We start from the raw sequence: 23,227 nt of genomic DNA, 5'->3' as shown, positions 1-23,227 counted from the left end.
AAAAAAAATCTAGTATGAGACCGTAAATCACAGCAACAGCAACACTAACATTTTGATATATAATTTGGTTTTCTAGCTTTAAAGAACTGTTTTTAAAAAAAAGAAAGGTTAGGATAGGGAGCGCTATGTTTTTTGATCATGCCCCCTCTGCCTGTGAAGTTTATATTTCTTGTTACCTATTGGACAGGTTTCCATTTGCTTCAAATTAAATGGTCCTATTTTGAAATATGTTTGGTGAATGAACGTCATTTTGATCTTTTGACTTTCCTTCAAGGTCACACAAAGTTAGTTAATGATATTTAAATGTTTATATATGTAATTGTACAAATGTTGGTTGAGATGTATGTGATTGCACAGGTGTTATTTGATGTTTCTATGTGTGGGTCAGGGCCTGGAGCACCTGAGCTGGCTGGGTCTGTTTAAAAACATGAGCATGGGCACCTCCCAGCCCTTCTGGGACAAGCGCACCAGCTCCCAAAAGATGGACACCTACAGGGAACGGGTCATGGAAAAATTCATGGCAATGAGGTACGCAGCACTCTTCACTACTACTTTTTTTTTTTTTACCCCTGAAAGTATGCTTCAGAAGATTGAAATATATTGACCTGTATTTTCCTTGGTTTAAAGCATCTGCTTTTTTGACTCACTTGTGTAAACAAAGTGATTCTATGTTTTAACCCGGTGTTCGGTTGTCTGTGTGTGTGTGTCCGTGTGTCTGTGTCTGTGTGTCCGTGGTCAACTTTAACATTGACATTTTCTCTGCAAATACTTTGTCAGTTGACACCAAATTTGGCATAAAAATAGGAAAAATTCAGTTCTTTCCAGTCATCTTGTTTAAAACAATATTGCACCTCTGGGATGGGCACAAAAAAAGAAAAAAAAAGAAGCCTAATTATATGCAAACTGCATTTACTGTTATATTTATATTTTTTGTATTCTCTAAACTTGACACTTTGACCTCTTATTCTGACACAACAAGAGCAGTCATTATTATCATTTTTTGTTCAAACAGGAACTTCTTTTGCTAAGCATGGAATTTTTATTTATTTTGCAAACGTTTTGGTGCAGATAGCAAAAAAAGGGAAATTACTCTGTAATTAATGCTAGGGGACTTAATTTATCACAAGTGAGTCTTGAAGGTCTTGCCTCTCTTGTTTGCTTTGTTTTCGTGTGTGTGGTTTTTTATTTATTTATTTATTATTATTTTTTTTTTAGAATTGTCTCTGAATATCTGTGGCAGTGAATATCATGGCCCACGTTCATGCATGATAAGTAAATACACCCATGTACTGCAGGTTAACGGTAGAGTAACAATTGAAATACTTACCATTCACTTGAACAAACAGAAAGCAGCTAAATGGTTTTTTGACTGCACTGTGCTAAATTAAAAAAGCAACAACAACAAAGCAAACAAACAAAAACGAAGAGAAAAGTCCATTGCAGTGATCAGTGGTGAAATGGTTGCCACAAGGAAGAGGTTGCTTATTTTTGTTTTACCAGTTGTATTTTTTGCTTTACATACACGCACATTTCCAGACTTCACATTCTTTTTTAGTTTAGAAAATAATGACAGAAAGCGGTGTTTTCCAGTCATATCTCAGCAGCTATTTATTCCACCAATCAGTATGAAGAACAAGAGAGGAGGAAAAGGTACCATGACAGAAATGGCTTCGCTATTGGAAAAAAATTGAAGTCTTAAAAGACAGAAAAATGAAAATGGGATTTTAATGTAAACAAACTGAATTAAAGCCAGTTATCTTAAGAGGGTGGTAGAGTTTCTCTTTAAGTCCTTTGTGTTTGATTTGAACTAGCTGTTTAACCCCATGACTGCTGCTGATGAGTGTGCTCATCAGTGGAGGCTGTCATCATGATAAAACTGAGCATTCAGGTCAGGATGTCAATCACCATTCTTTGTTTGGACTTCTTCTCCTGGGATTGCTTTACTTAAGTTACTTGAGGTCAGCGGAATCTGATACACCACTTGGAAAGTACACAAAAACAGTCATAGCAGTTGAGATTGATGGAAACAACTTTCAGCTTTCAACTCTTGAGGGGCTAATGAATAAAAGTGATCGTGAGGTGTTCTGTGAATGTGCAGCAAAGTGCAGCTGACGTGGGAGGTGCGAGAGCAGCTGAAGAAGCCGACGTTTGACAACTGGCAGTGGGACGACTCAGAGATGTTGATACTGCTGCGTCAGATGTTCCTTGATCTGGGCCTGGTTGCCAAATTTAACATTCAGGTTAGTGTCCGTGTGTGTGTGTGCGCAAGCGCACGAGTGTGCATGTGGATGTGTTACTCTTTATGTGTATATCACTGTGTATGCTAGCAGACCATAACATTCTTTTCCTGTTTTGAATCTTTAGAAAAGCAAGCCAGATTTTAAACATTTCCTCTGTCTTTTTTCAATTCTGTTTGTCTCTGGGCGACTGATAAATAATAGTACATATGTTTCCCACACAATCCATATTTCTGGAACTTAAGTAAATGTTTTCTCTTAAAGCAGAAACATTTGCTAAAGTAAGATTTTTTTCCCCACAAATTGTATGCTGTACTATGTTTGTTTTTGTTTGTTAGTTTTTTTAAAAATTATTTGTACACAGTTCATGTCTCAGTTTACATATTAACCATCAGCAGTACCAGAAAGTTTGTGTGACTGTAAAATCAAACGTCAGCAATGACTACGAAAGAAAGAAAAAATTGGACAGTGCTTGTTAAATAAGGATTAAAGATTCTGGCCACTGAAAGAATGAAAAGACACAAGATAATGACACCACTGCTCGTTAACAAGGGATTTAGGACTATTACTAGTGACATGAGGGGAAACTGGATGGCTGGATAGCTGTACTGCAGCTTGTTAATGGAGGATGAAAGAAAGTCTGTTGAGGGAGTGGAAAATACAGGGATAACCAGTGTGTTGTGGTGAGGGAGTGGAAAATACAGGAATAACCAGTGTGTTGTGGTGAGGGAGTGGAAAATACAGGGATAACCAGACAGTGTGTTGTGGTGAGGGAGTGGAAAATACAGGGATAAACAGACAGTGTGTTATGGTGAGGGAGTGGAGAATACAGGGATAACCAGTCAGTGTGTTGTGGTGAGGGAGTGGAAAATACAGGGATAACCAGGCAGTGTGTTGTGGTGAGGAAGTGGAAAATACAGGGATAACCAGACAGTGCTAATGTTCTGGTGAGGGAGTGGAAAATACAGGAATAACCAGTGTGTTGTGGTGAGGGAGTGCAAAATACAGGGATGACCAGACAGTGCTAATGTTCTGGTGAGGGAGTGGAAAATACAGGAATAACCAGTGTGTTGTGGTGAGGGAGTGGGAAATACAGGGATGACCAGACACTGCTAATGTTCTGGTGAGGGAGTGGAAAATACAGGAATAACCAGTGTGTTGTGGTGAGGGAGTGGAAAATACAGGGATGACCAGACAGTGCTAATGTTCTGGTGAGGGAGTAGAAAATGCAGGAATAACCAGTGTGTTGTGGTGAGGGAGTGGAAATTACAGGGATGACCAGACAGTGTGTTGTGGTGAGGGAGTGGAAAATACAGGGATAACCAGGAAGTGTGTTATGGTGAGGGAGTGGAAAATACAGGGATAACAAGACAGCATAGTGGATAACACAGGATACAGGTACAACTTGAGATATTGACTGAGAGTGTAAAGAAATGTTCTGGGTGCCAGTGGTGATATCAGAGTGTAAATAAATGCTCAGGGTGGCAGTGGTGATATCAAAGTGTAAACAAATGTCTGTGGGTGGCAGTGGTGATATCAGAGTGTAAACAAATGTCTGTGGGTGGCAGTGGTGATATCAGAGTGTAAACAAATGTTGTGGGTGGCAGTGGTGATATCAGAGTGTAAACAAATGTTCTGGGTGGCAGTGGTGATATCAGAGTGTAAAGAAATCTCTGTGGGTGGCAGTGATGATATCTATGTGTAAAGAAATGTCTGTGGGTGGCAGTGGTGATATCAGACTGTAAAGAAATGCTCTGGGTGGCAGTGGTGATATCAGAGTGTGGAGAAATGTCTTGGGTGGCAGTGATGATATCTATGTGTAAAGAAATGTCTGTGGGTGGCAGTGGTGATATCAGAGTGTAAAGAAATGCTCTGGGTGGCAGTGGTGATATCAGAGTGTGGAGAAATGTCTTGGGTGGCAGTGATGATATCTATGTGTAAAGAAATGTCTGTGGGTGGCAGTGGTGATATCAGAGTGTAAAGAAATGCTCTGGGTGGCTGTGGTGATATCAGAGTGTGGAGAAATGTCTTGGGTGGCAGTGATATCTATGTGTAAAGAAATGTCTGTGGGTGGCAGTGGTGATATCAGAGTGTAAAGAAATGCTCTGGGTGGCAGTGGTGATATCAGAGTGTGGAGAAATGTCTTGGGTGGCAGTGATATCTATGTGTAAAGAAATGTCTGTGGGTGGCAGTGGTGATATCAGAGTGTAAAGAAATGCTCTGGGTGGCAGTGGTGATATCAGAGTGTAAAGAAATGCTCTGGGTGGCTGTGGTGATATCAGAGTGTGGAGAAATGTCTTGAGTGGCAGTGATGATATCTATGTGTATAGAAATGTCTGTGGGTGGCAATGGTGATATCAGAGTGTAAAGAAATGCTCTGGGTGGCAGTGGTGATGTCAGAGTGTAAAAAAATGTCTCTGGGTGGCAGTGGTGATAAGAGTGTTGACTGAGAATGTGAAGAAACTTTCTAGGTGGCAGTGGTGTTATCAGAGGATAACTTTAAAACCGGAGGATTGATAGACATCAGAGAGAAAGCCACAGAATAACGTCACTATAACCAGCATGTTGACCAAGGGATTCACAAATACCTCAGATGACGTGGGGAGGAAAAGAATAAAGCATGCTTACAGCTGTCGATTAAAGGAGAATTAGGAAATATCTCAGATGACATTGAATCTTACAGCTATCTGTCAACTGAGGATTCATGAACAGTGGTCACAAAACAGTATTGAACTGGATGCTTCCGTTGGGATGTTTTTAAGGTTGAGTCATACATTACCGGTATATTTATATTTTTATATACTTCATATATTTATTAAAAAAACCAACAAGAACAAAACTTAGTGCATTCACAGCATGGTATTGGGTGCATGTGGAAATTCCCAGGGCCTCATTTTAGAGTTTTATGAAGATCCAATGGACAAGCCTGAAGAAAATGATAGGACAAACCATGGTGTCCCTGACCTCCATATGGAGCATGTCCAGGAAGTGGACCCCTGTTGATATGCAAAGCTGACTGCTCTCTCTCTCTCTCTCTCTCTCTCTCTCTCTCTCTCTCTCTCTCTCTCTATATATATATATATATATATAAATATATAAATATATATATATATATATATAAAATTTTACCTTAAGACCCAGTCTGTGATTGTAAAGTTCAGGGTGAGTTTTAAGGTAAAATTGGGTTTTATGTACTTCTCCATTGTTGTGAATTTACATTGTGTTCAGATTCCAGCTTTAAGAGTTTTCCATTGCCTTGTGTACCTGTTGTGTTAAGTTGTTTTTTTTGTTTTTTTTTTGTTTTTTTTTCAAGAATTCTGTACCCATAACTAGTTTTGTGGGCATTATTATTGTGTGGAGAAGCCTCCAGAATTGTGTATTCACATCATCACAGAGGTTGTTTACCATTTCAGATGCCAGTATTACTGAAGTGGTTGTTTAAGATCTACACAAAGTACAATCATGTTCCCTTCCACAACTTCAAACACTGCTTCATGGTCAGCCAGATGGTGAGTGGGCAGCTGGAGGAGAGGAAGGGAGAGGAGTGGATATATGAACATAGCCATTGGCTCTGTGGGGGGTGGGGGGGAGGGATGTGGGGGAGGGGGGGTCCTTGTTTGAGTTTCAGAATCTGATATGACCAGTGCAAAGTTGAATAGAGGAAAAGGAGAGGGGGATGGGGCACAGAAGAGAGATGGTGGAAGGGTTTTAACAGGGTTATAGGTTCTCAGTTCAGTACATGTATGTGGGGAGGCGGGAGGGTGTTACTGAGTGCATGTTTGAGTTTGAGAATCACAGAATATGATTTGTGCAAAGTTGACTGGTGGACCATACAGGTGTAAAGGCAGAGTGGACCGAAGTCTGAATTAAAAAGTGGGGGCACATTGTCTTGGGGGTTGGTCAGCACTTTGCTTTGTTATGCATATGCACTTTCATACTATCCATGTGTGTTTTTCATTCCATTTCTTTGCCCCTGTGAATCTAGAGAAGTATGGGTATTCGTTCAGTACTTCCTATTTCCTTTCTGTGTGTCACAATATACAGTTTAGTATGCTTATTTTTTTTCCTGTTATAAATTGATATGCATGTATTGCACAGTGGCTTTGGCAATGTGTGCTACAGATTTACAACTTGATTTGGGTGTTAAATTTTCTTCCAGTATCAGCTGATTAACCTACTTTGGCAGTGTATGCCATACTTAATTTCACTTAATTTCAGTGTCAGTACTGTCAATGTATTTACAAAAACAAAACCTGCTTTGGCAGAGTGTTATATAGCCAGATTTCAGTGTCAGCACTGTCAATATATTTACATACACAACAACCCACTTTGGCAGTATGAATCATAGCTAAATTTTAGCATTAGTACTCTGTGTATTCACATACATAACAACTTACTTTGGCAGTGTTTGTCACAACTTCATTTCTGTGTCATCATTTTGATCAGTTCTGTGTGTGTGTGTGTGTGCGCGCGCGCGCGTGTGCGTGTGTGTGCATGCGCCTCCAGATGTACGGGTTAATATGGCTGATCGACCTTCCGTCCAAACTGGAGCCCATTGACATCCTGACACTGCTGACAGCCTCTATCTGCCATGACCTGGACCACCCAGGCTACAACAATGCCTATCAGATCAACGCGCGCACAGAGCTGGCCCTGCGCTACAATGACATCTCTCCCCTGGAGAACCACCACTGTGCTGTGGCCTTCGAGGTCCTGGAGAAGGAGGACTGCAACATTTTCCAGCACCTGCCCAAGGACCAGTTCCGCAAGCTCAGGGAAGGCATGATCAGGTAAGTGGGCTGTGTCAACTTAAGTTTTTGGTGCAGTGTTTCGGTCTTCTTCCATGGGAAATACTGTGGCCAGGTTTTGATTTTCTTTTTTTATATTTTGATTATTATTTCCTATTATTTATTTATTTTTATTTTATTATAAGTGGGTTGTTTTTTTTAACATTTATATTTTGGTGTTTTCAGTTTGGACTGTGGAATGGATGAAGCAAATATTTCAGACTTGGGTGAAGTAAATTTCAGCACTTGTAGTCAAGTGTTGTGACGCTCAGTTTGAATGTTGGCTTTTTGGACATTATTTTCTGTGAAAGAGAAAGTGTGTGAAAGAAACTGTTCCTCAGCATGTGCATTAAAATGACATGTGCTGGATGAATTCGTATTGAGAACCACTGGTGGCAAAGGGAACTTTCCACCCTGACATTAAGAAAATAATCCATAATGCTGATTGTCACCATCAAAAAAGGTTCAATTTCTCTTACTGTGCCAGTGATCTATTTACTATCTACACCTCGATCCACACCATACCTGACCCCCACCTGGTAACTTCTTCTGATCAAATTCACCCCTGAAATATTTCCTTGTGTATCCTTTTGCATTCATGCAGTACCTGAATTATACAATGCTTTTTTTGTATCCAGGTGTATACTTGCAACAGACATGGCAAAGCACAATGAGATTGTCAACTCCTTTAAATCCATAATACCGCATTTTGACTTCAGTGATAAAGAGCACAGAGCTGTGGTAAGTGAGAGTTCTTTGTTTTTAGTGTGTCTTTTTTGTTGGTCTGTAAAATGCTGTCTTTTGTCATTTGGTGTACTGTTAAATAGCTGGTCACATCAGGTAATGTAAAAGAGATGCTTTTTACAGTAGTGGCCAGTTTTGAAGTTGTCAGCCCATGTTTAAGTTTTAAGCTCAGGATTTGGCCATTGTGGTATGCATACATGCATCATTATAATCTCTTAACTTTTTGACTTCCGAAACTATTTGTACTTTTTGCAAAAAAACCCCACCAACCTCCAATTAAAACTCACAAAAATGAAAATAATGATCAAAAGTATGTAAATGTATAGGTTTTCTTGTAGGAAAATGAATGGAGAATGTAATTATCATGTGTTCATTAACTCCCAACCAGGGGAAGATAACTAAGATTTTTAGGGGGGAAAATGAGAACATTTATGTATATGTATTTTATGAGTAGAAATGGTGCTGAAATATTTCCAAATGTATTAGACACAACAACCAAGTGCAATTGTAGTATTTTCCTCAATTATAACATTGTTTTAAGCATTAACACTAAACATAAACACTCACACACACATACACACACACACACACACACACACACACACACACACACACACACACACACACACACACACACACCCTCCACCCACCCATAGACTCTGTCACACAATATTACAACACAAAAGTTTGCTGTAGACAATATTTTGGCTTGAAGATTTCATCTGGAGAATTTCTTAGTAAATGAAAACCCCAAAATGAAGGTTTCAAGCTAAGATATTGGGTTTTCTTTACACCCACTTCCAGCACGGACCTTCCTCCTACCTGTTGATGTACTTGGTAGCATGGAATCGGCATCAGGATAACCAGAATCACTTCAGCGGATCAACAGCAATATTACTTTCATATTCTATCTCATTTTCATAGTTGCTTCTGTTGACGTTGAGCGAAAAATCAAACAAAATTTTAGCCACATGTTCTGTATTGTACGTCCTGGCAGCCATGTTGACACACTCTACAACTCTTCACTTTACAAAATGCAAAAAAACCCAAAAAACAACACATCAAGGCAGTCAGCATTTGTAAGGAAGTAAACGTATTCGCATGAGCAGATGGACTGTTGATAATGCAGCTACCCAAGAGTGGACATATCCATGCTTGGGAAGTGAAAGGCTTAAGTTCTGTTTTTGAATTACATAGAGCTCTCAAATAATACTGGAGGAGCACAAAATAGAAAAGTTTCATTGTTATATTTATTACATGTATGACTGTAGCTCATTCATTAGAGAAAATAATCAAGAAGAATAATGTATTTGATGTACGCAGATGTACAGTTTCACAGTTAACATTTTTTGTCATCTTCTTTCATTTTGTCAGCCAAGTGCAAGTTCAAAATGTGTGATGAATTGAGCTTGAGCACCAGTGTTGTTCAGCAGAGTGCTGAGTCTGGTTTGTGAAGTGATAGAATAGAAAACTGCTTTGTGGATGTGTTCAGCATTACAGTATTCATTCCATGGCTTTTTCTTTTATTTCAGAGGTAGGGTGCTTTTTTTTTTTTTTTTTTTTTTTTTTTTGCTTCACATGTCAGTAAAAACCATGGATACCAGTGAAAAAATTGAGAATGACCAGTGGCAGTATCATGTCTGTGCTGTTGATATACCCTTTTATTCTGTTTTATTAATTGTGTTTTCTTAAGCAGTAAAGAACTGGTGCTGAAGTGAATCATTTTCTGTGAATGTTATTTTGTATGAAAATGAAGGACATTGTTGCTGAATTCCCTGTTATTCTGTATTATTGATCGTGTTTTTTTCTTCTTCAGCAGAAATAAAGAGCTGGGTTTTTTTTGTGAACAATGTGAATGATTTTTCTGCGAAAGTTGGTGTGGCAATGAATGTGGAGTTGATGATGCCTAAGTACTTGACCTCCTGGTGTATGCATAGCTGCAAATGGTGCTGATGAAAACAGCGGACATCTCCAATGAGGCGCGACCCTTGGAAGTAGCGACTCCTTGGCTGGACTGTTTGCTGACAGAGTTTTTCAACCAGGTCTCTCTCATCCTCTTGTGTTCCACCTGCACCACTCTCTCCTGACCAGCCTTTCATTTCTGTAAGGGTGTGTTCATACACAGCACAACCACCACCAGCCAGAAGGATTTCTTTCTTTTTTTTTTTTTTGCTTTTGCATTCAACAACTTAGAAGATAATCTCAGACTATTATGCAGATAGGCTTGGACATTTGCGTTAAACAAAATGAAAACGGAGGAGTGCAGGAAGATTGTTTTCCAGATAGTTGATATGGATTAACGGGAGAGAGAAAAAAAGAAAAAAAAAGAAAGGATAAACAAAGTTTGAAGATGTTTGGTTGTGTTGGTATGAAGACCCTTTTACTTCTCTACAGTGTGTTGATGAGTATTCTGCACCGCTGTGGACACACCGTTGTCTTGTTGTTGTTTCTGTTCACCTCTTGTGTGGAGTCATCTGTGTCTGTCAGGATGCTTCTGGGTTGATGCTTGTGTCTGTATTGGGCTTTTTTGTTGGTTTTTATTTTCCTTTTGATTTGCCAGCAGCTGTTTGGCCTAGATCTGCTCCTCTTATGTCTGTCACAGTCATTTGTTTTTTTGTTTTATTTTATTCCACTGGTTTTTCATTGCAGTGTCATTGTTGTTTTTACCTCATGGTGGGAGACCTGCACACTGTGTTGACATTTGCCCTTGCACCACCCTTTCCCCCACAATCTTGTGCTCGTTTTCCCTTTTCCTTTTGGAGCAAATGCTTAGGGATTTAGTTACAGCTTGTTTCTGTCCCTTCCAGTCCATTTTTGCTGCATTGACTGCATTCTGCTAGCAGGCAGGCCTTTATTTGGAAGTGGCAGTGTGAAGACTGCTGAGAGTGGATACTCTTTCCATGGTGTAGTCTGCAGGATCCCACTGATCAGGTCAGATTCTCAACCTGAGGTTTACTATTGCCATGCCACTGGCAGCTTTAGAATGTGTGAGATTTAAAAGTAAATTCGCTTTCTATATCTATATAGATATAGCTGAGCCAGTCTCAGTCACACATTATCCAGTTTGTTGGTCCTTTCATTCATGGCCAAGTACTTTTGCGATGATTTGGACTATGATTCTCAGGTCAAGAAGTGGACAAGAATTAACATTGTTTGAACAAGACCAGCAGTTGAAATCACACGAAGCTTTCATGGCCTGATTTCTGCCCCTGCTTGTGAAATGTTCTTTGTTTGAATTTCGCACATTTTTTAATATTCAGTTGCACACATGTTCGTGTTTGCATGGTCCTCTGGCCCCCTTTGGTGGATTGATTTTTGTATGAAGAGAGGGTTTTTAAGATGGAGACCCTGCGTGGTGTTGTTCTCTTTCACTCAGTTCCCTTTTCTGTTTTGTTGTGTGGACTGTGTGGGTGGCTGTGTGCGTCTTTAGCTGATGATGATACTGGTGAAAATGGCGGACATTTCCAACGAGTGTCGCCCCATGGAAGTGTCTGAACCCTGGCTGGAATGCTTGCTCCAGGAGTTCTTCAATCAGGTAAAGGGGTCATGGCATGGACAGTGCACGGGGTGGTGGTGCTTTTATCTGCAATGGGCTGACCATTGTTCACAGACTTTACAGCTTCTAGGTTTTCAAAAATACAAACCTTTTTCTTAAGCGCAAGCAAACTATGAACACATAAGTGCACGCAGACTGTCTTTTCATTTTGACTCACTCCGGACGATGGAATGCTATAGCGTTCCTGACGTTTAAAATTTTTTCCACGTTTTCCTCATGGGGTAGCCTAAAACTCGCAGCTACTCCAGGCATTACGAACGTGTCAAGGGTTGAATGGAAAGTTTTTCGTGAGGTTCCATAACTATACACTCGCTGGCTAGCCGTTGACATTGGTACCCCACATGACAAGCTAATCTGCATACGTATCGAAAATAGCGTCTCAGGCGATACAAGGGGAAATTTTTGGAGCAAACTAGATCATGACAGTGGTTTTTTACTGCTGCTGAAATGATTGAAATGTTTCAAACTGAAGGTTTCGACATCGAGGATGATGAAGACATTGAATAATGTATCTGCAGTGAAGAAAGCTACCAGCAAGCAGGTACTGACAGCCTCATCTTCTGAGGGCTGTGAAGAGAGGGAGGGGGGTGGGCATACACACTACATGAGGAGAGGGGTCAGTGGGTTAAGTACAGCGAGTTTCATTCAGTTACTTTGTATTTTGTATTTTTTGTGATTTTTTTTTTTCTTAACCCTAACAAATGGGTCATCTGTAGGGGAAAGCAAGGGAGAAAACTGTTCATCCAGAGTGAGTTGACAGGCACACACTCTTCTTTTACACACTCTGAAACTCTGAAACAATAAACCCCTCACACTGAAACATACTGAAACACTGAAAATTCTCACACTGAAGCATTAAAAAACACACCAGATCACTCACTCACACACACACACATACACACACACACAAACACACACACACATATTCTATTCTATTCTATTCTATTCACACACACACACACATTCTCTCTCTCTCTCTCTCTCTCATTGATATCAGCTGCTTGGGAAAACTGCTCACAATGTCAACAGACAGATTTAAACAAAATATAGATCATCATTCATTGCACACATGTCTGTGTACAGTCTCTCTCTCTCTCTCTCTCTCTCTCTCTCTCACACACACACACACACACACACACACACACACAGAGCAAAATACCACTTCAGAGGCTACAGAAATGGCAAGGGCAGTGAGAATGAGAAGTGGAATCTGTTTGAACAAGGAAAAGGGAAATAAATGTCATTTTTATTTCCATACAAAGTATATTTGTTTTTCTTTTCCTGCCATCCTTTCTTTGTTGCTGAAATTGGGTCTGAAGGGGGTGAAGAGACACAGGCTATATCAGGGCCGTGAGGGTTAATCCTGTCCAGGCCACCTGCACACTGTGTGTGTGTGTGTGCGTGTGTGTGTGTGTGCGTGCGTGCGTGCGCGCGTGCATTTTTCACATTCTTGGGTTCTTTCTTTTGGGAGGCATGTTTCTCAAGTGTCTGTAGTTGTATCACATGTCTGTCTTTCTGCATTTGTGGCCTGCAACTCCCATGCTCACTTGTATATGAATGGGCTGTTTTGTGTTTGAGTTTTTACCCCACGTTGAGGGTGTGCATGATGGGTATGTTTTTGTCTCCATAACCTATAAAACGCTCACATGGATTATGGGAATCTTTAAATATGTATTTGATCTTCTGCATGAAGGGGATTAAAACACCAGCAGGTCTGCACATATGTTGACCTGGGAGATAAGAAAAAAAATCTTTATCTGTAAACCACTAGATGATACCAGGATCAAACCTAGGAAGTCCAGTGCTTTAGCCTTTCAGATACTGCAACCATCTGTTTTATGTCCTTTTAACTTTAATGCAGTGAATACATACAGTCAGTGTAGTTTCTGGCTCCAAGGAAAGCAGTCAGTTGTCAACAAACCCACCCAACACACTGATTGTTGTAAGCAGCAGCACCAAGAACCATGCTTTCAGGAGTAACATACATTTCTTGACTGAGTATGGCTTTATGTATAGAGAGGAGGAGTAGTTTGTTAGGATGGGAGGTGATGGGGTGATGCTATGTAGGTAGGAGGGGTGTGGAGGGCAAAGAGTGCAAGAGAAGAGCACATTGTTTTCGTTTCCTCAACAGAGACGAACAAAAGCGAGATAGACAGTAACAGATACTACTTTACTGCATGTTTGTGCATATGTACAAAGAAAGGGAAGGCAAAGTGCACAAATTAGGACACTGTGTATTCATTTCCCATACACTGTGGTTGTTGCTGTGAGGAGGAGTTGGAACAAAGCCTTGTTTTTGTTTGCTCAAAGCTTGTAGGTGGGTATTTAGTAAAGAGTGACACTTGACTCTGCATGTTTTTTTTAAATTTTTAATTTTTTTAATTTTTATCTTTTTAAATGTTCCAAACTTTTGAAATGGATATAATGCCAAAACTTGATTTGGATCATTCACCCACAGTAGAGATCAAATAAATATATTGGGAAGGTTGCTTGCTACTCCCATTAAGGGAAAATGATTTTATAATGATTCAGCTTTTTTTTTCATTCCAGAATTTTAATACTATTCCAGCAGAATGCACTGGGGTTTTTAAAGAGCAAAATAGAAAACTGAAAGAAAGAAGAAAAGTTTATGTGCACTAAAGGAGTGGATCAGGAAACTTGAGTAAGATAATGGTGCTTGGAAGTGCTTCAGGGTTCTTTACATTTGACTCTCACATCATCTTTCTTAGCGAAATAGATTTGGGGGGTTAGATTTCATAAGCAGTTTAAAGTTTGCTTTGATTTTTGTCTTCTGACCCTGTGGTTAATGTTAGTGCAGTTTATATGATTTTTAAAACAGATGCTTTTCTATTCAGATGATAATGTAAACTGCATTATATTATTTCTGTACATGTTTATTATTAGCTGGGTAGATCGTAACTGAATCTGCATACTTGTTTATGTCCTATGTAATCTTGCTTGTTTTCGCCGTGAATTGTTTGCCTTTCGGCTCTTTGTTTCGGTTTTGGTTTGTTTGTTCCATATGAGCCTGCATATGGAACTGACCTTGACCTTGTTTGGTGGGTGTGTTGTCCAGAGTGACATGGAGAAGCTGGAGGGGCTGCCTGTGGCTCCTTTCATGGACCGGGACAAGGTCACTAAGCCATCCTCCCAGATCGGCTTCATCAAGTTTGTCCTCCTGCCCCTCTTTGAGTCGGTGGGCCAGCTCTTCCCTCAGATCGATGTGAGTAGTGTTTCTTCCTCCCTGATGATTGGTTTGTTTTTTTATTGATGTTTCAGTCTGGAAATGTCGTCAGGTCTGTCTTCCTGATAACACAATGAGGCAGTGGAAGGAGAACATGACTGCAGTGATGATGATAATGATAGTGATGATGAATAGTGCTTGTTGGGTGCCATATTCATTGTGAAATACCCCACAGCATCTCCACAGGCACTGTGTTGGTGTAGGTGTGTGTGTGCGCTTATCTGTGGACAGTTAGTGTGTAGGTGTGTGGGTGTGCGTATCTGTGGACAGTTAGTGTGTAGGTGTGTTTGTATGCTTATCTGTGGACAATTGGTGCGTGCCTGTGTGTGGATGTGTGTGTGCTTATCTGTGGACAGTTAATGTGTGTGTGTGTGTGTGTGTGTGTGTGTGTGCTTATCTGTGGACAGGTAGTGCGTGCCTGTGTGTGTGTGTGTGTGTTTATCTGTGGACAGTTAGTGTGTGTGTGTGTGTGTGCTTATCTGTGGACAGTTAGTGTGTGTGTGTGTGTGTGTGTGTGTGTGTGTGTGTGTGTGCTTATCTGTGGACAGGTAGTGCATGCCTCTGTGTGTGTGTGTGTGTGTGTTTGTGCTTATCTGTGGACAGTTAGTGTGTGCCTTTGTGTGTGTGCTTATCTGTGGACAGTTAGTGTGTGCCTTTGTGTGTGTGCTTATCTGTTGACAGTTAGTGTGTGCCTTTGTGTGTGTGTGCTTATCTGTGGACAGTTAGTGTATGCCTGTTTGTGTGTGTGTGTGTGTGTGTGTGCGCTTATATGTGGACAGTTTGTGTGTGTGTGTGTGTGGTTATCTGTGGACAGTTAGTGTGTACCTGTGTGTGGGTGTGGGTGTGCTTATCTGTGGACAGTTAGTGTGTGTGCTTAGCTGTGGACAGGTAGTGTGTGCTTGTGTGTGAGTGTGTGTGTGCTTAGCTGTGGACAGTTTGCATCTTATGTCACAGAGCACAAGAAATAATGGGAAACTAAGATAAAGAAAACGTTATGCATACATCACAGGAGAGGATTGGACCCTGCCTTCCTATGATGATACAGTGAATATGAACTCACTTTTGGACCCTGCCTTCCTATGCTGCTACAGTGAATATGAACTCACTTCCCCAGTGGTTATAAAAGGCTGTGTGACCTGTAACCTTTCACATTATGGTGATCCACTGGAGCATTATCCAGTAGTGTTCACTTACCTGTCCCCCTGAAAAAAAAGTCCACACAGGAAAAAAACAAAAAACAAAAAAAAAAACCAAACCCACACAACCCCACTCCAACCCCACTAACCACCATAGCTATAATCATGTATAATTATGTGTTGTGACAGGCGGATGTGATAGAGCCGGTGAGGAAAGCACTGGCCTACTACACAGAGATGCAGCAAGCCATCGAGGATGGCAAGAAGAAGGAAAAGGAGACGGGCTCCAAACAGAACGGCATCACCACGTAGCATCTGCACATCCTCCTCCACATCCCTCACCTGTCTCCGCACTACATTGTATCTCTGACAAAATGCTTCACACACACACACACACACATATTTGAGAACAAGGACAAGCATTGTGGATTCTCCCCTGACAAAAACATGCTGATCAAATTATTGAGAATAAAGGGTGAGAGATACCAGTGTGATAATGTGATGCTAAACATGAATCATTTATCTTCTTGATGGTGATGGAACGTACTGGTAAGCCAGGAAACATTGTTGTGTCAACGAATGATCATTGTTATGCCTTTGGGCCAATAAAAACAAACAAACAAAAAACTACAGCAACAAAATAAAAGAGGAATGAGATATAGAACAGTCACAAGATCTGTAGTTTGACAAGAATGCTTGTGAATGACAGCAGAAACCAGTAAAATCTGCAAATTTTACAGATATTTTTAAAAGTCTACAGAAAGAGATGGCAGAAGCACATCTGCTTTTAACATAGCAAATGTGTTGCAAATTTTACAGATATTTTTAAAAGTCTACAGAAAGAGATGGCAGAAGCACATCTGCTTTTAACATAGCAAATGCGTATGTCCACACACAACACTACACTGATTATTAATTTTAGCCCCAAGGTTTTATCCCTGCACACACACACACATCCACATGCATATATTTGTGATCATGGCATGCATGGGAACACTCAAAGAATTTCAGTTACCATTGGATATTTTCTTTTCTTTCCTCATTTCAACTTGTGAAAAACTGAGCACAAAAAAGTAAGCCAAGTATATTTTCGGTTAATGGTGTATCAAGGGATCAGAAACGTGATGGCTATTTTTCTGTTGGAACCCAAATATGTCCTGCTTCCCCCAGCACCCCACCCTTCTTCCAGCTTTTGTGTTTCTGTGGACCACAGTATGTGGAGGTTATGAGAGTGGACGATGTCAGTATATAGGCATTCACTAAACCACTGGCATCCTTTACTCTGTGAGAATTAGTAGCAACCTTGGCTTCAAACTGGACACAATGAACTGTGCCATGGGAGATAAGGCCAGAAGGCAGGGAGTGTGGCTGAACCATGTCTGGACACAAAACACAAGCAGCATCCTGTGCATTGTGCATGTGGGGTTCGGCGACGATGAAGCAGAGAGCTGTGGTGACTTTCTGTGCATCAGCCATCATCTTCATGCAGTGCCTGTGAGGATAGATTTCACTGACGACAGTCAACAAGGTTTGACTGCAATGCTACACGTCTCATCTGTGTCTGTGAACAACATGTTGGTGCATTCAGTTGGTTGTCTTGTTCTTTGTCCAGAATGGGTCATGGGGGTTGCTGTTTGCCCTGATATAATTTTTTATGTGTAACAGACCCGTGTAATAGTCCTGTTTGCTTTCTGCCTGGAGTGGATGTGTGTGACGAAGAGTTGTGTCTGTCACATTGGTCAATGCTCTCCTCCGCTACTGCACCTCAACCAATGCCTTCCAGAATGCTTGTCTGGTTCTGTCTGTGACAGTCGTTTACGTTTGTGGACATTCACTTCTGTGAGCTGGGTATAACATTGAAGCACAGTGGATATACAGTATCAGTATATCCTTTATTTTATTTTCGTTTTTTGGGTTCTGTGAACTGTATATGATTGAAGCACAAAGTATCAGTAAGTCCTTTTTTCTCATTTTTTGTTTTGATTTGAAGCAATTTGACAACCAGAAATTTTTCTTATGTTTGTGCATCTGTGATGTTCCCCGTTTTGACTTCAGTTTATTGAAATCTCTTCAGTGGCCTGGCATGAGAGCTGAATTGTGTAGTAGAAATAAGAAAGAGAGAGAGAGAGAGAGAGAGTGAGCCAGAGATACTTGGAGAGCCTGAAATCAGTAGCAGCTCCACACAATGCCAACAGATAGTGCACCAGTTTTGTAATGAGATGTGGCTCCCATCAGTTTTTAGATTTCATGCTGGTTGGCTTTGTACCATACACACTACAGTTGAAGCATTATCACTGCCGCTTTCCTGTCTTCATTATGTTCTTCCTCTGTGTTATTATAAAGGGAGATTCCACTACCTCAGGTATCAAGGTAAAGGGGAAAATGGATCTGACTGAAGTGCACACACAATGGAATACTTGGGGATTGATAGGAATTTTTTTGTTTCTTTCTTTTTCCCCAATTAGGGACATTCATATTCTTTTAGATTGACCAAAGCAAGGCTGAGTGTTTGAAAAAAAAGATTGTGTTTTTTCTCATTTAGATCTTGACAAATTTGAATATCTAAAACAAAAAATCCAGTGTAAATGGAAAGGCATGATGGCATTAGGGAAAAAAAAAAGGTCTTTGGGAAATGTTTGAAGTTCATTTCACCATATTCATTTTAAGTTGTTTTTTTCTTTTTTCATTTTCATTGTTCACTAGTTCATGCTTTCTGCTGACCTCCAAAGGAGTGTGAAAGATACAATATCATACCTGTAAAGAGCCATCAAAAGTGTGGAAGAGGCTCTAAACCTGAAAGATTATTATGAGTTCATGATTGATGCACACACATTCTGAAAAAAAATCACGTTTCATTTTAATAATGCATTTTACCATATTTTATATTTCATGGGTGGCTTGAAGGAGAAGAGAAAGTTCCAAACTAAAAATTGACAATCATTTTAGTTTTGATTGTTACATATTACTTTTTGTGACAACAGATTTCTCTGTGAGATTAGGGCTGCTGTCCCCAGAGTGCAGCATCATCTGTTCTTTTCTCTCCTTTTTTTGCCTGGAAGTGTATTACGATCAAAGTGGAATTGTTTAGAATGATAGACTTTTGCCAGAGGGACAACCCTTCTGTTGCCATGGCTTCTTTTTATGTGTGCTACGTGCTTGCATGCTGTACATGGGACCTCTGTTTTATCATTTCACGAACTTTCCCCTGTGGGATGCCGGAGGTCTTTCAGTATAAATAGCATTCCCACCTTCTTAAAAGTCTATGTCAGAAAGTTTCTCATTTCTTTTGCTCTCTTTATTTCTGCCTTTTTTCTTCCTTCACTTTTGTCTGCTTTTTCGGCCGTTCCAGTTCATTCACCATTCTTTCCTCCAGTAAGCCGTAACACTGTTTTCTCTTTACAGCAGTCAGTGATGTACTGTCATGTGCTGTTTTGCTCTGGCAATTAGGCAGTGAGATTTTATACACTGGGATGGGTACTAGCTATCCATTCTGTAGTGTTACTTGCCTATATGGCATTTTTTAAATATTTTTTATTTCATTTAGAAGTATTCCTTTTACTTTATGGTTTTTTAAAATAATCTGGGGATGATAAATTCAGTGGAAGGGCTCACATCCTCAGCAACAGGAGATTAATGGTGAAGATAATCTATCTCTACATCTGTTAAAGTCACAGTCGTACCAAAATTTTATTTGACATCATGTTTGGCATTTGGATTTACTCCACACCATTAAAAGAAATTTGATAATGAATCTTCCATTTATTTTTTATGCAGTTATATATATATATAAACCAAAACTATCAATTATATACTATTTCTTTGTTATTGTGAGATATACATTGGCCCCTTCTTTGCAGTTAAGATACTGAGATTTATGTGACATGAATTTACTGATCAGTTATAAAGACCAAAGACACAGCATTTTTTTAAACAGATATCAAAGATGTTAGATTTATTATGCCAAAGCCGTTTACATGTGAACATTTCTAGGCTTGAAACCAAGGTTGAGTGCTCATCAGTTTCATGGTAATTTCTTGGAACAAAATGTCTCTGATGATGAAATCATTTAACGGTATCAAACATCCACTTTGAATTTCTTATAGTGTAATGAGGACACATGCCCCGTCAGACTTCAGTAAGTCAGCCAGGATATTTGAGCTGTTGTTTGTCATGGACACATGTCCCATGACATGAGCTATGAGACCTTCTGTATGTGTGCTTCAAACTTTGGGCTCCAAAGCCACATGCACAGCCATCAATAATGACACAATGCGTTCTCATCCCTCATTGTCGAGAGACAACCATGATGATATATATAGAGAGATATAGATATATCAGCATATATCATCTAAAAATGATTATTCTGTTGTTTTGAAACATGTTGTGTGTCAGGCCAACAGAAAATAGTTCCAGTAAAAAAAGAATAAAAAAAGAATGAGCTGTTGGTTTTTAACATGAACAGTAGAAGCAGAGGCATGTACAGTGTTCTTTTTTTACAATTAAGTGGATTTGTCAGTGTCAGATTTCAGTAAATTTTTTGGTGTTTTAAAAGCAATTTGTTTTTATCAGGACGATTGCTGACTGGTTTTACAATTGCAGTCCACTTTTTTTGTTTAACTGTTTTTCTCCCCAGGTAAAAAGAATATATAGGGTAAGTAGTGAAAAGAAAGGTGTTGTTTACATGACCTAATACTGGCCTTTGATATCACTTGTTCAGTGTCCATAAGACTTGTTTTGAGAAGAATTAATGCCCTTGATTGGTTATTTTATTGTGTGAGTATGCATGTCAAGAGTTGAATGTATATATTGGTTGGTTGGCTCTCAGCTGTATTTTTCATGGTGTTTGCATCATTATATTTGTGGAGCAAAGTTGAATGACCATTAATGTTTCAGTTTTTCTTTTGCCTTTGGGTTTTTCCTTTCATTTCTTCTGGTTTGGTTTATGTTTGTGTTTGTTTTTTCTCTTTTTTAAAGAAAAAAGATGGTGAATTTCGAGTTAATTTATGAGTACCAGATTATGCCATTTGTGGCTTTTGTTTAGTGTGGGACAGTCTGTCTTGTGTGTGGAGATTTGTGATTAAATTTTGTTTAATTTACAGCTATGTTCTCTTCCACTCTTTTCACACACACACACACACACACACACACACACACACACACACACTCACTCATAAAAACAAAACAAAAATAATCACACACAGACACACACACACACACACACACACACACACACACAAGCACACCATGTACACACACATACAGCTATCAACTTACTCCTTAATGATGATCTTGAACAATAATACCTGATCAAATTTCAATTGAAACACTCTGTGGTACTGTAAATGAAAAGCCACATCCTGCGTACTGCTTTGAATTTCTGGACAGATTTATCCTTTCAACAGATTGTTTGGCATACATACTTCATCACATAATGCCAACTTTGTGTTTTGCTTTTGACAGTAACAAGTGTGAAGCAGTAATGAACACAAACAGGCATAGAACTCTTCTACCGTGGGTTCATTGATACTGAATGGCAGATATGTGATATTGATGTGTACATGTATCTTCAATCTGTTTTTAGTTGTTAATGATTAGTGTATTGTGTTGGTATTTGATTATTTACACAGATGATAGGCATGGTTGTGATAACTGTTTTTCAAACTGCTTGTTTTCACCTTCAAAGAAAAGACTTGTCGTCTGTGATTTATGTCTGGTTTCTTGCAATGGTTTTAGTCAAGTGATTGGTAGGGTTTAAGTGTCGGGTGTCTCAGGTCATGTTGAAGTTGCCAGGTTGAAGAGTTGAAGTTCGCCAAGTATGTAAAAGACTGTACGCATTATTAGTCCTTTGCAGAGGAACAAGGCAGTGCCACCCAAATACTATAGCTTCTGGTGAACAGTTGGGTACAAAAAACTTCAGCCCATTTAAAAGGGTTCGGAAGCTGGAACTCATGAACGCAGGAGAAGAAAAGGTACAACAGAGATCTGATGGCGCTCTTACAGTGGCACAACCAGTACAACATTGTCTTCATATAATACAAGTTTCATCACAATGCATCAATGCAACAGGTGTGGTAGTAAGCACAAATTGTTTTATCTTTATTAAAATCTGCTAACACTGAATAAGAACTGCATACATCAGTTAGAATTATTGTGAACTACAGAAAAACACTCACCACATCTGGTCACAAAGAGATTACTGACTTACATGGGAAATGTTCTACACAAAAGTTCAGATGAGACGAGTGCATTCATGACAAGTTTTTTGTTTGTTTTTTTATTAAGCAGTTTCAGTGTATATGAACAGGAATGTGTTTAAAAATGACTCCGTTGCATATTTGGAATCATCATGTCTGTTCTTGAATATTAACCCCAGTTTAATTGGTACAGAACTGAACAACTTTTTTTTTCTTGTTGTTTAAACACTTTTCTTTGTTAAACTACTGCAATACTATACTAATTGTTAGGTGACCCAGGCACAGTGAGTTCATTGTAAACAAGTGAGAGTGGAGTGCATTGATTCAATGATTATGTTATCCCAGGGAAGAGCTTGTTGTGATGATGTTTTATTGTGCAGTGCAACAGAACATATTGCAGTGCAATTGACCAAATACATTAGAGTACATTTCAGTCTTCAGTGTACACTTTTCAAATAAATGTGGGATCAATATGATTAAATCATTTGAAGTGACCAGATACATTGTAGGCTCTGTTGCCCAGATGGGATGCACTGATAACCGGAATATTCTGTGTCTTGTCTGTAAACAGGACATCAGTGCTACTTTGTTACATCATCTTTATTCAGCTTGGGAGTGTATGGGGAACCACTGTTTACTATAAAGCTACAATATAGTATTGTGGAGCACAAAATGTCAGTCATTGATTATACAAAAAGGGATGGAAAAAAGGTTGTCAGAGGTTTTTGGGGGGTAGGATATAAAACATATTCACCAGTAACCGTGTTAGTTGCAGAATTCAAAGCAGAGCAACATCTGTGTAGTTTGCTGATGACCATTGCAAACCAGAACATGTTCCATAATAACCTCACTTTCAGAAATATATCTGCCATATTGAAAGTGCTGGAAGCTTCACTTCAGTGATTGAAGCCTTCGAACAGTTTCAGTGCAAAACAAGTAAAAGAAGAAGAAGAAAAAGAACAGAAAAAAAACCAACTACACAATTTGAAAGAATTCCATAAACAGTATAGTAGTATAATGTCCACTGTGTATGGATTGTATTGTCAGATCTGTTTGGCATTACTTGGTTCACAGTCTGGTGCTAATCAGTGTGCCTGTGGGCGATTTGAGAAAAAAATGTTTGAGTGGGACTGACCCATAGTAAACACATAAGCTAGACCTGTGATTTAATCTGCACAGGTAGATATTTTAAGGTCAAAATGTTTCTGTTAATGAAGGAAAAAGTGTGGGTGGAACTTTGTCCTTGTTTCCACTTGACTGTCCTCTGCCGTGTACATGTATTTGTTTGAATGTGTGTTTCAACCTGGGATCGTCCTCCGTAGTGGATGG

The 23,227-nt window shown here is 39.5% G+C and overlaps 1 protein-coding gene across 3 annotated transcripts in view; it reads left to right on the top strand.

Annotated features, from left to right (window-relative positions):
- Positions 1–20,865, top strand: part of LOC143287563 (high affinity cGMP-specific 3',5'-cyclic phosphodiesterase 9A-like) — an 81,223-nt gene extending 60,358 nt beyond the window's left edge. For 2 of the 3 annotated variants that reach the window (XM_076595655.1, XM_076595657.1), the window contains exons 5-12: positions 389–528; positions 2,099–2,240; positions 5,651–5,746; positions 6,744–7,027; positions 7,663–7,765; positions 11,199–11,303; positions 14,401–14,547; positions 15,894–20,865. In XM_076595655.1, coding sequence (XP_076451770.1) covers positions 389–528; positions 2,099–2,240; positions 5,651–5,746; positions 6,744–7,027; positions 7,663–7,765; positions 11,199–11,303; positions 14,401–14,547; positions 15,894–16,016 — 1,140 coding nt within the window. In that variant the 3' untranslated portion in view covers positions 16,017–20,865. Of the gene's footprint in view, positions 1–388; positions 529–2,098; positions 2,241–5,650; positions 5,747–6,743; positions 7,028–7,662; positions 7,766–9,705; positions 9,811–11,198; positions 11,304–14,400; positions 14,548–15,893 lie in introns of all 3 variants that reach the window. The other variant, XM_076595656.1, reaches the window with a different exon arrangement.
- Positions 20,866–23,227: the final 2,362 nt, after the last annotated feature.

This window comes from Babylonia areolata, chromosome 11, assembly GCF_041734735.1.
Source record: "Babylonia areolata isolate BAREFJ2019XMU chromosome 11, ASM4173473v1, whole genome shotgun sequence".
NCBI lineage: Eukaryota > Metazoa > Mollusca > Gastropoda > Neogastropoda > Buccinidae > Babylonia > Babylonia areolata.
This window is presented reverse-complemented; position numbering and strand designations above follow the sequence as displayed.